Genomic DNA, 11583 nt, shown 5'->3' on the forward strand with positions numbered 1-11583 from the left:
AATGAAGAGTTATTGCTCAATGGGGTGCTGAGTTTTTGTTTGGGTGATGAAAAATTTTTGGAAATAGACAGTGGTGATGGTTGCACAACATTGTGAATGTAATTAATACCACTGAATTGTACCATTAAGAATGGTTAAAATGGCAAATTTTACATTATATATATATTTTACCACCATAAAATTTTTTTAAAGTATGAATAATTGAGTGCCTGAATAAATGGAGGGTACAAGAGCATTCAACACAAGTTTACAATCTCTCTACCCACCCTGCCACCAAATCCAAATCACTTGTCCCTTCCTTACCCTAGCGATCAGCTCCCCGACCATTCCTGTCCAGGTGCCGTTGGCCTCAGGAACTCCGTACACACCATCCCCGACCAGGCGAATCTTGTAGTTGAATCGGAGGATCTCAGCCAGCTCCTTGAGCATGTCCACACAGAAGCCCTCATAGCGGTCATTGCCTTCCATCTCCTGGTGGTTCCCCTTCAGCATTAAATATGGGTTTTCCTGCAGCAAAACTGGGCAGCTGTCATTCTCATCTTAGCCCTGGCTTCTCAGTCACACGCAATAGGGAGGGACAGGAGTAGAGGAAGTTGGGGAGAAGATGAAGTAGGAGGAGGGAAGTGGCTTGGGTAATGGGCTACTTTGGAGATGGTGATTAGCTCCCTTTCCCTGATTCACCTCCCAAAGCTCTCCTTCATCAGGTGCTTCTTTTACCAGGAACACACAATGGCTCCCATTGCACAGGGTCAAGTTGAAGTCCCTTTACCTTGTTTAAGGTCATTATCTGACCCCATGCCCTCTCTATGCCTTTATTCTTTTTCTTCGTTTTGCTTATTCTACAGCGATCTATTCTTTGATACCTATTGTATCAGAGATACAAGGATGCTCCAGATACAGTAGACTAGGTAAGAATAAGTACATGAACAACTGCAATCCAAGGCAGAGCATGATCTTTCCATGATAGCACTGGGAAGAGGGATGGGTCTCTTCTGGCAAAACGTCCAGAGAAGGTTCCATGGAGGAGGTGGATCCAAACTAGGGTCTGAAGGATGGCAGAACATGAACATATGGAAGCAGTCACACCTATGAATGAAGGGGAAAGGCATGATCAAGGGCATAAATCAGGGTAAGAGGAGCAAGGCCTACTCATGGATCCCTCCGTTTACTTGGATCATGGGTCGTGTGGAGGGGCGGGGGAGGGTAAACTTAGAAAGATGAATTAGGGCCAGCATAGGCTTTGGATGCCAGGATGAGGAGACTGTTTATCATATATGTATAGCGAAACACTGAGGGTTTTTAAAGACTTGAGGCTGTACATAAAGAATATTAATTAGTCAGAGAGGGAGAGTCAAAGGATGAAGACAGACCCTCTCCAGGTAAGAGATACTGAGGTCTGAGCCACGGACTGGCTCATGTTGGATTGGAGACAGCTGAAAGGATTCAAGAGACGCAAAGAAAGAGGCTCGATGATTGGTTGGGTAGAGTATAGAGAAGACGGGTTTTCAGACCCTTGGAACCTGGGTGAATGACAGAGGGGATGTTGCCATCTCTAGCATGGATGGTTTGGGAGGCACGGGGATTTGGAACATGTTGAATTTGAGGTGTTGGTAAGCTATCCAAGAGAAAATGTCCAACTGGATGTTTAAAATGTGGAGAGAGGGTAAGATGAGGGACAGAGGTTGGGAGGCCTCTGTACAGAGGTGATAGCTGAAGCTACAAAATACGTTAGACCATCAAGGGGGAAGAATTGAGAAAGAACAGATAAGAAAAGGACCTTGGGGAGAATCTGATCTCAGAGACTGGGAAAATGAAGAGTAGTTGTAGAAGACAAAGATGAAGTGGCCAGAAAGGCTGAAAATGAGGATAATGCAGTCATGAAAGTCAAGGAGGAAGGAGCTTCAAGAAGGAGAATACAGACATTTCCACACAGATCAGGACTATGCAAGGGCATCTGGATCAGGTGTCACTGGTGACCTTTCAGAAGGCAGATTCCGTGGGGGTGGTAGGACTCTGCAAGGACTAAGGAGTGAACAATTGGTGCCGAAGCGAGAGTGAATCAGCATTTTGAGAAAGTTAGGAGATCCTGGAACGAGGGCAGCATGGTAAGGAGCAGACTGCCTCTCCTGAGTGCTCTCAGTCATGCCTGTTCTGCGAGTTCAGTTCCCCAACTGCAAACAATACTGGGAGATACCCACAAGCCCATCCAATCCTATGACTCTCTAAATTGGAGGGTAGCTTGAGGGGCAGCAGGGTATAAGTAAGATGGTAGTCATAATGTTTTAGGATGGGAGAGACTAGAGTATATTTGTAGGCAGAAAGGAAGGAATCCCTAGAAAAAAATAGATTAGAAAAGTAAGAAAGAGAAGGGCTAGTTGGTGGAGCAAGGTCCCAGGGACCAGGAGAAGGAGGTAGGATCAAGGTGAGTATGAAGCTGGGAAGTGGACCTGGAGGTAATGTGGAGAACATGAGTGTGGATACAGAACAGAGGTGAGGAGGCCAGGAGCTGAGGAAACCCTTGCTAGCCACCAGAGCTGTGTTGAAAGTGGGGCAGGTGGGGTTGAAGATTTGGCAGATCTGTTCTAGAGATATGATAGGTAGTGAGCAACAGGTGAGCATAGGGATTTCCAAGGTCCAGACAGAGTCAGGAGGCTGAATGTGGATCAGCAGCAGGGACCAGGGAAAGCCCAAGGCAAGGACACTTGGGGTTGGGGACAGGGGTGAGGGGACATGGCAGAGATGATTCTAGAAGCTAAAACAGGGAAGTGTTGAAATACTGATTTGCTGAGCTCCTGGGTTGGGCGAACATGGAGGGTCAGAAGACCAGATGTATGACGAAAGGATAGGGAGAGTGGGCCTGATGAAGTGGGAGAGTGTGAAGGTAAGTTAGGGATGGGCTCTGGGTTGAAGGTAACGTGGTTCTGATTCATGATCAAGTCCACTGTCATGTTAGTGAGATGGGGCCAATCTCCCTGCCTTCCACACATGCCATCCGCAGCTCAAGGATTTCTCCCTCCCCATTTCCCGCCTAACCTTACTCATCATCTCTGTCTTGGTGTCCCATCACTTCCTCCTACTCCAACACACTTCTCAGAATCACAGTCAGGGCCCCTTACACTTAACCTCCAATGTTTTCCTATCTGTGCCTGCTCCCTAGGTAGAAGGTAAGTGGAGCCTAGGATGGACTTTTCTGCTTCTTTGGTATACCCCACCTGCCTCCAGCATTAAGCATGCACTAATTGTGTGAGTGAAAAGCACTTAAATGGCTGCTTGGCCAAAGCTTGGCCAGGGGTTTCCATTCCTAGTTTGGCAATAGCCCAAGGTATCTTTAATTGCCCCAAGGAGTGTCACAAAATTCTCCATCCCAAATACTTTCTACACTCAATTTAATTTAAAATTCACTTACATATTCAAAGTAAATATATGCAAGGCTGTTCTTGGAGGCATTTTGGAAAATGTGGGAAGCCAAGCATTGGCCTAGAGACTGTATCTTGCAGGAGCGTTGGAAGAACTGAAGTATCCCCTAAAGTATGCAAAGCCTGGGGTCTGACATAGAATAGGTGTGCAAGGAATGGTTGCTGTTGTTGTTAACAGATGTTAAATCAGCTCCCCATCCACGGGGACCCCGTGCACAATAGAACCAAATGCTGGTCAATCAATTGCGGACTGGGCCATTGTGATTTATAGGGTTTTCATTGGATGATTTTTGAAAGTAGATCACGAGGCCTTTCTTGCTAGTTTATCTTAGTCTGGAAGCTCCGCTGAAACCTGTTCAGCATCGTAGAACACACAAGCCTCTATTGATAGGTGGTGGCTGCACTTAAGAGTCATTGACCAGTAATGGAACTTGGGTCTCCTGCACGGAAGGCAAGAATTCTACCACTGCATCGTAGCTATGACTAATTCTGAGTATTTGCTGGTGGTGACAACTGTACACTGACAGGAGCAGAGGATAAGACGGATATGTGCAGAGTTTTAAGAGATAAATCATGCAGGATGACCATTTGCCAGGGATAACTCACAGATAATCACCAGGGGGCTGAGGGAACATTCACTACCTTCCCCAACTCCTGAAGCCCTGGAATCCTGGAACAAGAATTACTGGTCTACTGACCAGAGTGTGATAAAAGCCATGAAGGAGGCACAAACCTTGGTAAGAGGCAACAGCATGTGCACAGGCTGGAAGGCAAGAAAATGCATGGTATGGTGAGGACATGCTGGGAAACCAGCCCCATTAGACCTCTGGTTGCACAGAGAGGAAGCAATGAAGGTAGGCAGTGCCTGATCATGAAGGGTTATACATAGAACCAAAGGCAGCAGATCCTGGGGAGCCACTCACTCTGATTTTAGAATGATCACTCTGACAGGATGGGGGGCGCAGGGTAAGCAAGTGAGAAGGGAGGCCATGCCAGTTCAGGTGAAAGGAGTAACATGGGCCTGAAGTGGGGCACACGCAATGAGGATGGATAGAGGGCACAGAGGCAGGCTCAAGAAGTATTTCAGAGGTAGAAAAGGACAACCCAGCAATCGTACTGCGCCCGCCCCCTGGCTCAGCCATGCTGCCCCAGCTCTCCAGCTGGAGTGGCTTCGGACACCACCACCTTCTAATCTTTCTGACATTTTCACATTGGTTCAGATAAGCTAAGGCTGGAGCTGAGACGGCAGGCAACTAAAATGCTGGGAGCTAGAATTGCTGTCTCTTTCCTCTGCTCTGGAGCCCTGGTGGCACAGTGGTTAAGAGCTCTGGCTACTAACCAAAAGGTCAGCAGTTCAAATGCACCAGCCGCTCCTTGGAAACCCCATGGGGCAGCTCTACTCTGTCCTACAGGGTCGTTGCTCTAATGATCCCTCTGCCAGGAATACTCCTCCCTTAGGCAACTGGTTGGCTCTCCCCTCACCTCCAACGAAGCCTTGCTCACTTCTCACCTTCTCAGTGAGGCTGACCCTGACCACCCTTTTTGGGGGTCCCTCTCAACACTGCCAAACCTTCGCATGCTCTACGTTTTGTTCCCCTTAGCCTTTGTTGTTGGTGGCTGCCATCGAGCCGGCCCCCAACTCTTGGCTACCCCATGCACAATGAGATTAGACTGCTGTGCTCCACAGGGTTTTCACTGGCTGATTTTCAGAAGTAATTCGCCAGGCCTTTTGTCCTAGTCTGTCTTAGCCTGGAAGTGCCACTGAAACCTGTTCAGCATCATAGCAGCTGCCATATGGGTGGTAGCTGTGTGCCTTGCTTAGCCTTATCACCTTCTGATTTACGGATCTATTCTATTTGCTTTTCACTGTCTGTCACAGAGTTCCTGCTGGAATGCAAGCTCCTTACAGGCAGGGATTTTTGACTGCTTAGTTCATTGACATATATCCCAAGTACCTAGAACAGTGCAAAACACAGAGCAGGTACCCCATAAATACTCACTGAATGAATGAAAATATTCAGTGACCCCCTGTTTCCTACCAAATGAAGGGAAAACTCAACAGCCTGGCATTCAAGTTCCTAAGCAATATGGATCCAACCCACTTTTCTGGCCTTATGCCTCTCTACTTCGCTACCAATACCCATTCCCAGGCCAACCAGTACTTTTCAGCATTTCCCAAACATCTGACAAATGTCTCCTTCATTCACTGCCACTTCCCCCACACGCTCTGTCTTTTAGATGTCCCTTCCTCTCTAAAGGCTTTGCTGACCTCCCCGGTGGGATGAGACCTCTTGCTCCTTCAAACCCCACAGCAATAGGTTTGTGCCTCTTTCGTGGCTTTGATCACATTCTCTTACAGTAGACCACTAATTCCTAGTCCAGAGTTCTGGGGCCCCAGGGGTTCATGAAGTCAGTGATGGAGGTCCCTGAGCTATCTGCATTACCTTGAAAAGCCTAAAAGAAACATACATTTGCATACCATGCACATTTAGCAGAGGTAAGATTGAGCAGGCTAATACGTCAAGTCTCTGCTTCGGGCTGGAACTACATCAGCGTGGCAACACTGCTTATCTCCTGCTAATAAGATGTGTGCCAGGCAGGGAAATATGCTTTTGATTACTTAAAAAGTCAAAAAAGAAGGGGGGTGGGTGGAACAAACTAATTATGGCTGAATATATAAGTTGGTTAAATCAACAAATCTTTTAAAACATGAATTTTTCAGGAGGGATGAAAGATAACACCTTGGTCATGTATGCAGTCGGCTTATCCCTTTTGCTAAATTGTAACCTCTTGGAAGGCAGAGACTGAGTCTTACTCATCTTTATGTCTCCTGGACTGAGTACAGTGCCTGGCACATAGCGGAGTTCAGTAATTTCTGGATAGAACTGAAGCAAATAAAAAAGGCAGATGGTCTTGCCCTATGATATAGATTAATTGAGAACTCTCCTTTCACCATCTGGAAATAAGGAATGAGGCTATATAAATCCATAGAAGTCCAAGTGTTCACTTGGAAGGTTGGGAGAGGGGGAGGGACCCATTTTGTACATGGTAGGCACCAAGTAAGGTGGCCACAGCTGGGAAAGAGCAAGGAGCACCCAGTGCCCTGGACCCAGGCCCCAGATGGGCTTCTCCCACCTGTGTCATAAGGTCCCCTTCCCCTGGCCGTGCACAGCTGCCCAGCTGTCAGGGTGCCCCCTGGAAGTGGCATCCACACACTGTAGTGTCTCTTCACTCCACCCCTCTTCCCCAGCTGCTGTGGAACTCATCAAATATCATTTCCATATGAAATAGCAACTTGAGTTTAATTACACTGTCATAAATTGGCCTCAGTGCTGTGATTAGAGCTCCCATCTTCCGTTCACTGGGCAGGGAAGACTGTGAGTGCCTGGAGCTGGGGGAGGCACCCTGGGGAGCTGCAGCTGGGAGGCCCAGGGAGCACCCCGCTTACCAGGATGGTGGTGACGACCAGGGTGGTGTTGAAGAGACTGTCGGAGATGTTGGAAGCGTAGAGGCGGCTGTCCATGCTGAGGCCCTCTGCCACATGCCACTGGCCAATCTGAGAAGACCAAGAGGAGAGGACTAGGAGAAATGGGGGAAGGAGGAGCTGGGGAGCCTGGATTGCTGAGGTCCTGAATGAGTCTAGGTCTGGGAAGGTGGGCCCAGGCCAGGCCGTCAGGGTTGGAAGAAGCTGAGAGGCCAATCTCCTGCCTCTGCTTGGGTGGCATTTGAACCATAGGAGGAAGGGCTCTGTGGAATATGCAGCAGTGAGGCTGGATTAGGGCAAGTAGATACTGTTACACAGGGTTGGGCTGGCTAAGGGAAGGGTTGGGGGAAACGTGAGACTACAGAAAGGAAGGGGTAACAACTTGGGAGACGCGGGAGAAGAAAATGGAAAAATAAGTCAGGAATGGAAAGCGACCAGGTAAGTTCTCTCATAGAGAAGGTTACTGAACATCTGGAATCACATTATCTGAGGCAGGACTGAGCCAGCAGTGCCCTTTTGCTTCAGCCTACCTTCAATTATTCTAATTAACTAACTAAGGACGGTGTACTGGAGACAGCTGGCATATACTAGGCCCTTGAATGAATGTTTGCTGAATAGTTGAATGAATGAACCAGAAGAGGGAAGACACAGGTTCTAGTCCTGGTCAATTCCCTTCCTAGCTGTGAGAACTTGGGCAAGTTACTTAAATCTTTTGGAGCCTCGGTTTCCCCATCTGTATGTGGGGATGGTAATGTTTGCCCTGCCTTCTTCATACAGCCACTTTGAGGACCAACTGAGATCATGTATGTGCCACTTTGATGTTACATGATTCAGTCAGACCCCGGAGCATGGATTCCAACTGTGCAACCTCTAAAAAGTTACTGAACCTCTCTGATTTCTCAGATGTAAAATGGGAATAATAATAGAAACTTCATTGGGTCATTGTGAGGATGTATTTAACCTGGCACTTAAATGCTATTTTCCTTCCTCTTACCCTCTGTCTTGAAGACCTCTAGGGGAAAAAGTCCACAACTTACTTAGTTATCCATTCTAAGAACTTACTAAACCTAAACTCAATAGCAGTAAATTTTGTGCGTGTGTGTGTGTGTGTGTGTGTGTGTGTGTGTGTGTTTGGTGGTGGTTGGTTGGTTTGTTTTCTCAATGGAATGCTTTTTATAAATAAAATCTTATGTGAAATCCCAATATATTTCTACTAGCTGGAGCCTCTGGCAGATCATTTTTGCCACTGAGCAGTTTGAGGTGGGCAGCCAGGAGAGACGCTGACAGCTGGCTGGAAACCCAGTGAAATGCACACACCCGCCTCTGCCAGGAGTCTTCAGGCTCCAGCAGCAGCTTCCCTGGGAAACCTTCACCAGTCCCGTGGATGCCATGTGGCTCTATTCCTTGGAGCTGGGCTCGGGGTTCCTCTTCTGGAAGCTCCAAGAACAATAAAGACATGTCTCACCTTTGGTCACCCCACCCCAGCCCGAGGGATCCAGAGGGTTGAGGGTCCATCTCCCTAACTTCCTGCAAGTTGGAGCTTGTGGAGGGAAAGGCAAACCCAGGACCATCTGGGACCATCAGGGATCATTAGCTGTGAGCTCTTCAGGCCTCTAGTTCCAGACTGGAGCCCTCTGGTTTCCACAGGTGGGGAGCCTGTGGCCTCCGTGGTTGGGGAGCCCTGTGGCCTCCACAGGTGGGGAGCCCTGAGGTCTCCACGGGTGGGGAGTCCCGTGGTTTCTATAGGTGAGGAACCCTACAGTCTCTGTAGGTGGGGAACTCTACGGTCTCCGCAGGTGAGCCTTTCATCTGCGGAGATGACCAAAAACTTCCCTCCATGCCTCTGCATGGATGTGACCCGGAAAAGGGTGAGCAGATGTCTCCACCTATTCAAGGGCATGATCCTGTACACGTGTGTTTCCTTTTTAGTTTATAAGTAGTGTTTCGGGCATGTCCATACAGCAAGACCCATTTTACAGAAAAAGAAGCTGAGGGCAGAACGTAAGAAGCCCACCTAACTTGCCTAAGGTCACACAGCCAGTCAGCTGAGAGGCCTGAGCTTTCACCTTGTACTCTTCACCCAGATGAAGCTCCTTAAGGAAGGCTGCACAGCCACCTTGGCTAACTGCCATGTATTTGTTTACCTGTCCATCTCCCCACTAGCCTGTGTGGGCGCAACAGCAGGGGCTGTCTTATTTCTGCCCAATTCCCAGCACCTTGCTCAGGGACTGCTACCCGGAAGCAGGGGCAAGCCATCCTTTCATAGCAGATTGAGGGTGGGCAGTGGGCAGTGAGCCCGCTTCTGGCCCTCTGGAGCTCCCATCATCTCCCAAAGGGGACAACCAGGTGACATTATTTCCTGCGTGTCCCCTTCCTCATCTCTCTCTGCAGGGGAAGGGGTGAGTAGTACGAGAGATTAGCAGGTAGATTTCTAAGTGAAAGGGGAGAGGGTAACAGCAGTCACTGGACACCTACTGTTGTGCCAGCTGTGTTATGCTCTATCATCTCTTTGAATTCTCCCATCAACCCTGTGGAGTAGTTATGGTGCCTCTATTTTGTTTATGGGGAAATTGAGGCTCAGAGGGGTTTAGTGGCTTGTCTAAGGCCACCTGGCTAGTTGGTGCAGCACAGGCTTAAACCCAGCTCTGTCTGACCTCTAAGTCGGTGATCTTTCCTGTCCATTAGAGTGGGGGTCACAAATATGCCATTCAAATAAGCAGGCTAGGCTAACCAGGGGAGGGTTTGAAGGGACCTCAACTACCCAGCTAAAACTCAGGCTACAACACTTTTTTTCCTTCTTAGTTTTGATACCAAAGAGTCAGGTGAACTGATTCTCCTCCTGGAGGCTGAGTTTCTCTGTCTTCAAAATGGGTAGAATTGGGAGAGTTCCAGCAAAATGGTGCTCTAGGCAGAAGCACCACGCCGTCCCTCCACAGCAAAGATCCGAAAAACTAAGCTGAACAGAGAATACAACAATCCTGAAACCCTAAAACATCAAATGAAGAGATAAAGAACTCAGCCAAGCACCAAATGGAGTGAGAAAACTGACAGAGAACGGAGACTGAGGAGAGATTCATGCAGAGGTCCCCTACCAGCTAACACAGTGCGGATCTGCCATCTTGGACTCCTATCAGAGACCAGCAAACAGGGGGTACGAGAAAGCAGCCTCACGGAGTGTCCAGCGGGAGACAAAACAACCAGTAATTTGTGATATATGATTTCCCACTCCCCACCCTTCTTCACCCCGACTCGGCCTCCTCTGCTTCCCGCGGCCACAATCTTTTGACCGGGAAACACCAGCTGCTTGGATTCCACACACCCGAACGGGCTGGCTCTGTGAGTGCCATTTGTTGGCTGCTGGTGTTGCTTTTTTCCGCTTCTTTTGATTTCGTCCTTCACTCTCGCCACCTTCCTCTCCTTTCGCTCAAGTACCTTGCTCCATGTGCCATCTTTGCTTCTTCCTGAGGGGCTGCAGAGCTCTGGTAATTTGTGATATACGCTTCCCCACTCTCTACCCTTCTTCACCCACCCTCGGCCCCCTCTGCTTCCCACGGACACAGTCTCTTGTCCAGAAACACCAGCTCGCACTAGCTGGCTCTCTGAGTGCCATTTTTTGGCTGCTAGTGTTGCTTTTTTTCCTGTTTCTTTTGATTTCTTACTTGCCGCTCGCCACCTCCCCCTCCTTTCGCTCAAGTACCTGGCTCCGTGTGCCATCTTTGCTTCTTCCTGATGGGCTGCGGAGCTCTGTTCGAGTGTGGAGCTCTCTCCCTATCTGGGCTGCCGCGCTGGTGGGATCCTGGGGCTTTTGTTTGTTTGTCTGTTTTGAATTGTTTGTTTGTTTTCTTTTCCTTTTCTTGAGTTGGGAGCCCTTTCTGGCCAGGCGGAGCTGCATGGCAAGGAGACTCCCCCTCGGCTTCCACAGACTTGCAGAGGGATCCCTGAGGGCATTTCTTTCTTCGTTGGTATTTTTTTTTTTCTGTTTTTTTGGGGGCCTTTCTTGTTCTTTTCTTTTTTTTTTAATTTGTTTTGTTTTCCGTCTTTTTCCCTTTTTGTCTTTCTTCATTGCTCAGTTTCTCGTCTCTCTATATCTTCCTTCTCTCTCTGTTCCCTGAATACCTGGCGTTGTATACCTCTATGCCTTCTAGCCAGGCTGTACTGCAACACCTGAGAGTGACTTCCCCAGATCTCATAGCTGCACCGGTGGGATCCCTGGGAAATTTGCGGTTCGTTAACCTTTCTGATTTTTATTTATTCATTCTTTTCTTTTCTTCCTCTTCCCTTTCTGTTTTTCTCCATTTCATAGTCTCTCATCTCTCCACTCCAACAGCAAGCACCCCTTGCATTCTTTTTTGTTTGTTTGTATGTCTTTGGCTCCTGCTCCTCTCTTCTCTCTCCCATATCCATCTTAGCTCCACACATAACAATCTCCCCCCTGCATCCTGCCTACCTGCACCATGTGCTTGACATCACACCACCAAGCAGCACAGGCACAGCCTACTGGAACCTGCCCTGAACTGATTACCAACCCACTCTGGTGGCTGTAGTAAGTGCCACAAACAATCTGTCCCAGTAACTCCTCTTCAGCTAGACCTGCCCTGCCATACCATATCTGAGTGACTGACCCTGCCAGTTGGAGAAGGAGGCGAAAAGTATTGTGCCAACAGACGAGCAAACAACAAAGAA

General features: G+C 48.4%; 1 protein-coding gene across 1 annotated transcript in view; it reads right to left on the minus strand.

The window, feature by feature from the left end:
• Positions 1 to 11583, minus strand: part of GRIK4 (glutamate ionotropic receptor kainate type subunit 4) — a 422106-nt gene that overhangs the window by 76581 nt on the left and 333942 nt on the right. Inside the window, exons 11-12 of the mRNA XM_004385613.2 lie at positions 6865 to 6972; positions 304 to 507 (exon numbers count right to left, since the gene is read on the minus strand). Coding sequence (XP_004385670.1) covers positions 304 to 507; positions 6865 to 6972 — 312 coding nt within the window. The remainder of the gene's footprint in view (positions 1 to 303; positions 508 to 6864; positions 6973 to 11583) is intronic.

This window comes from Trichechus manatus, unplaced genomic scaffold (assembly GCF_000243295.1).
Source record: "Trichechus manatus latirostris isolate Lorelei unplaced genomic scaffold, TriManLat1.0 scaffold00143, whole genome shotgun sequence".
In the NCBI taxonomy this organism is placed as follows: domain Eukaryota; kingdom Metazoa; phylum Chordata; class Mammalia; order Sirenia; family Trichechidae; genus Trichechus; species Trichechus manatus.